Source organism: Helobdella robusta (genome assembly GCF_000326865.2).
Source record: "Helobdella robusta unplaced genomic scaffold HELROscaffold_17, whole genome shotgun sequence".
NCBI lineage: Eukaryota > Metazoa > Annelida > Clitellata > Rhynchobdellida > Glossiphoniidae > Helobdella > Helobdella robusta.
In genome coordinates, this window is record NW_008703942.1 from 80093 (window position 1) to 81889 (window position 1797).

General features: G+C 32.9%; 1 protein-coding gene across 1 annotated transcript in view; it reads right to left on the reverse strand.

The window, feature by feature from the left end:
• Nucleotides 1-819: 819 nt before the first annotated feature.
• Nucleotides 820-1797, reverse strand: part of HELRODRAFT_170000 (hypothetical protein) — a gene marked incomplete at both ends in the record, with an annotated part of 4243 nt that continues 3265 nt past the window's right edge. Inside the window, one exon of the mRNA XM_009015837.1 lies at nucleotides 820-837. Coding sequence (XP_009014085.1) covers nucleotides 820-837 — 18 coding nt within the window. The remainder of the gene's footprint in view (nucleotides 838-1797) is intronic.

A 1797-nucleotide genomic window follows, 5' to 3' on the forward strand; every position in this document is an offset into this window, starting at 1 on the left:
TAGATTTTATAAATATGCTTACATTTAGAGAAATTGTGTAATTGGAAAGTTGATAACCAACACAAACCATCACAAAATAATAATTTTCAAAATAATAACAATATCTGTACTCATTCCAAATAGTCGGCATCTCAAAAGACGGATCTGCTGCTACTCCAAATGCAACTACTACCCCATCAAATCAATTACTCAGTGACCTGGTTCAAACGCATGTACAGCAAACTCAAATTATGTTTATTTGAGTGGAGATTGGTATAACAATTGAAACATTTAAAGAATTGCTCTTAAAATGTGCATCTCAATCAAAAGTGCCGTCAGTTCCCTCACCGTTGCATATCCTCTCACCATCGTTCAAACAGATGGCCACAAACACAAAATGATCACTGCAGCATAAAAACAACACACAAGTTAAACACAAACGAACAATAAAAAAGAGAAAATAATTACTAAGCAACAACAACACTAGTGAACAACATCGATGAATAAATAAATAACAACAACAATAAACACCAACAACAATAAACACCCACAACAATGAGCAACAACAACAACGAACAACAACAACAATGAGCAACAACAACAATGAGCAACAACAACAATGAACAACAACAATGAACAACACCAATAACGAACAACAACAATGAACGACAAACAAACAAAAACAACGATGAATGAATAACAAAAATAAACGAATACGAAGAACAACAAATGATTAACAACAACAGCAACAAATGATCAACAAGAGCAACAAACCAATGTTGAATAGAAAGATGCTCTAGAAGGACAGAGGTAGGCAGCAAATTCAACCTCTTTATTGATTCACAAGCTGATTGGGAGCTGTTGGCAAAAATTATTGCAACAACTTGTTTAATCATTTGGCATTGAATAGTAAAATGATAACTGAGAAATAAATAAAATATAAGCGGAAATTAAAAGGAATAAGTTATTCACTAAACGTTCATTGATCAAACAAACAAAAAACTAAATTAATAAGTCATTAACTAATTCAGTAAATCAACAACAGGAAAATGATGATTGAAAGGTGTTTGTTCAAAGTTTGGCAACAAATAATTCACAAATTAGCCACGGATTAGCCTAGGTTTTGATTATGCCGAGAACCAATCATCTTAATGCACGTATCAAATGTAATTGCGTGCATGTGCTGTGAGGTCAGATCATGTTGTTGTTGTAGAAGACTGGACACCGTCGCAGATTTACAGCCAATCAAATGATGATGCAGTTCAAACGAGCTTGCTGGGTCATGGTGAAAAGGGATGTTTTACGCTGCTATGGTGTGGTGATGTTGAGGTCATCATTTCGCCAGTGAGATATGAATGTGATCGTAGGGCATGTTATGCAGGAAATCAATCAGCGAAACACAAGAGGTAAACTCATTCATAATTAACTCATTCATTTGTTAACTCAGAAAGAAAACCACTAACATTTCATCTGTAGGGGATATGTACATAAATGCTTTTATATATATATATATATATATATATATATATATATATATGCCCTGGATGTTTTTTAAATATAAATAGCAATAGCAAATAGGTTGGCTGGTAGATAGATAACTTACGTCTTCATGAGTTAGAAACAAAAATATAAAAAAAAAAATTGGAAAAAGTTATTCATATTCATCTTCCTTATCTGTTTGACTTCCTTGTTATTGGATTATTAGCAGCAGCACCTTTATCATAATCATTATCATCACGCCCATAATCAATTTGTGCGATACAAGCAAACAAATGAACAAACAAATGAGCAAACAAATGAACAAACAAACAAACAAGC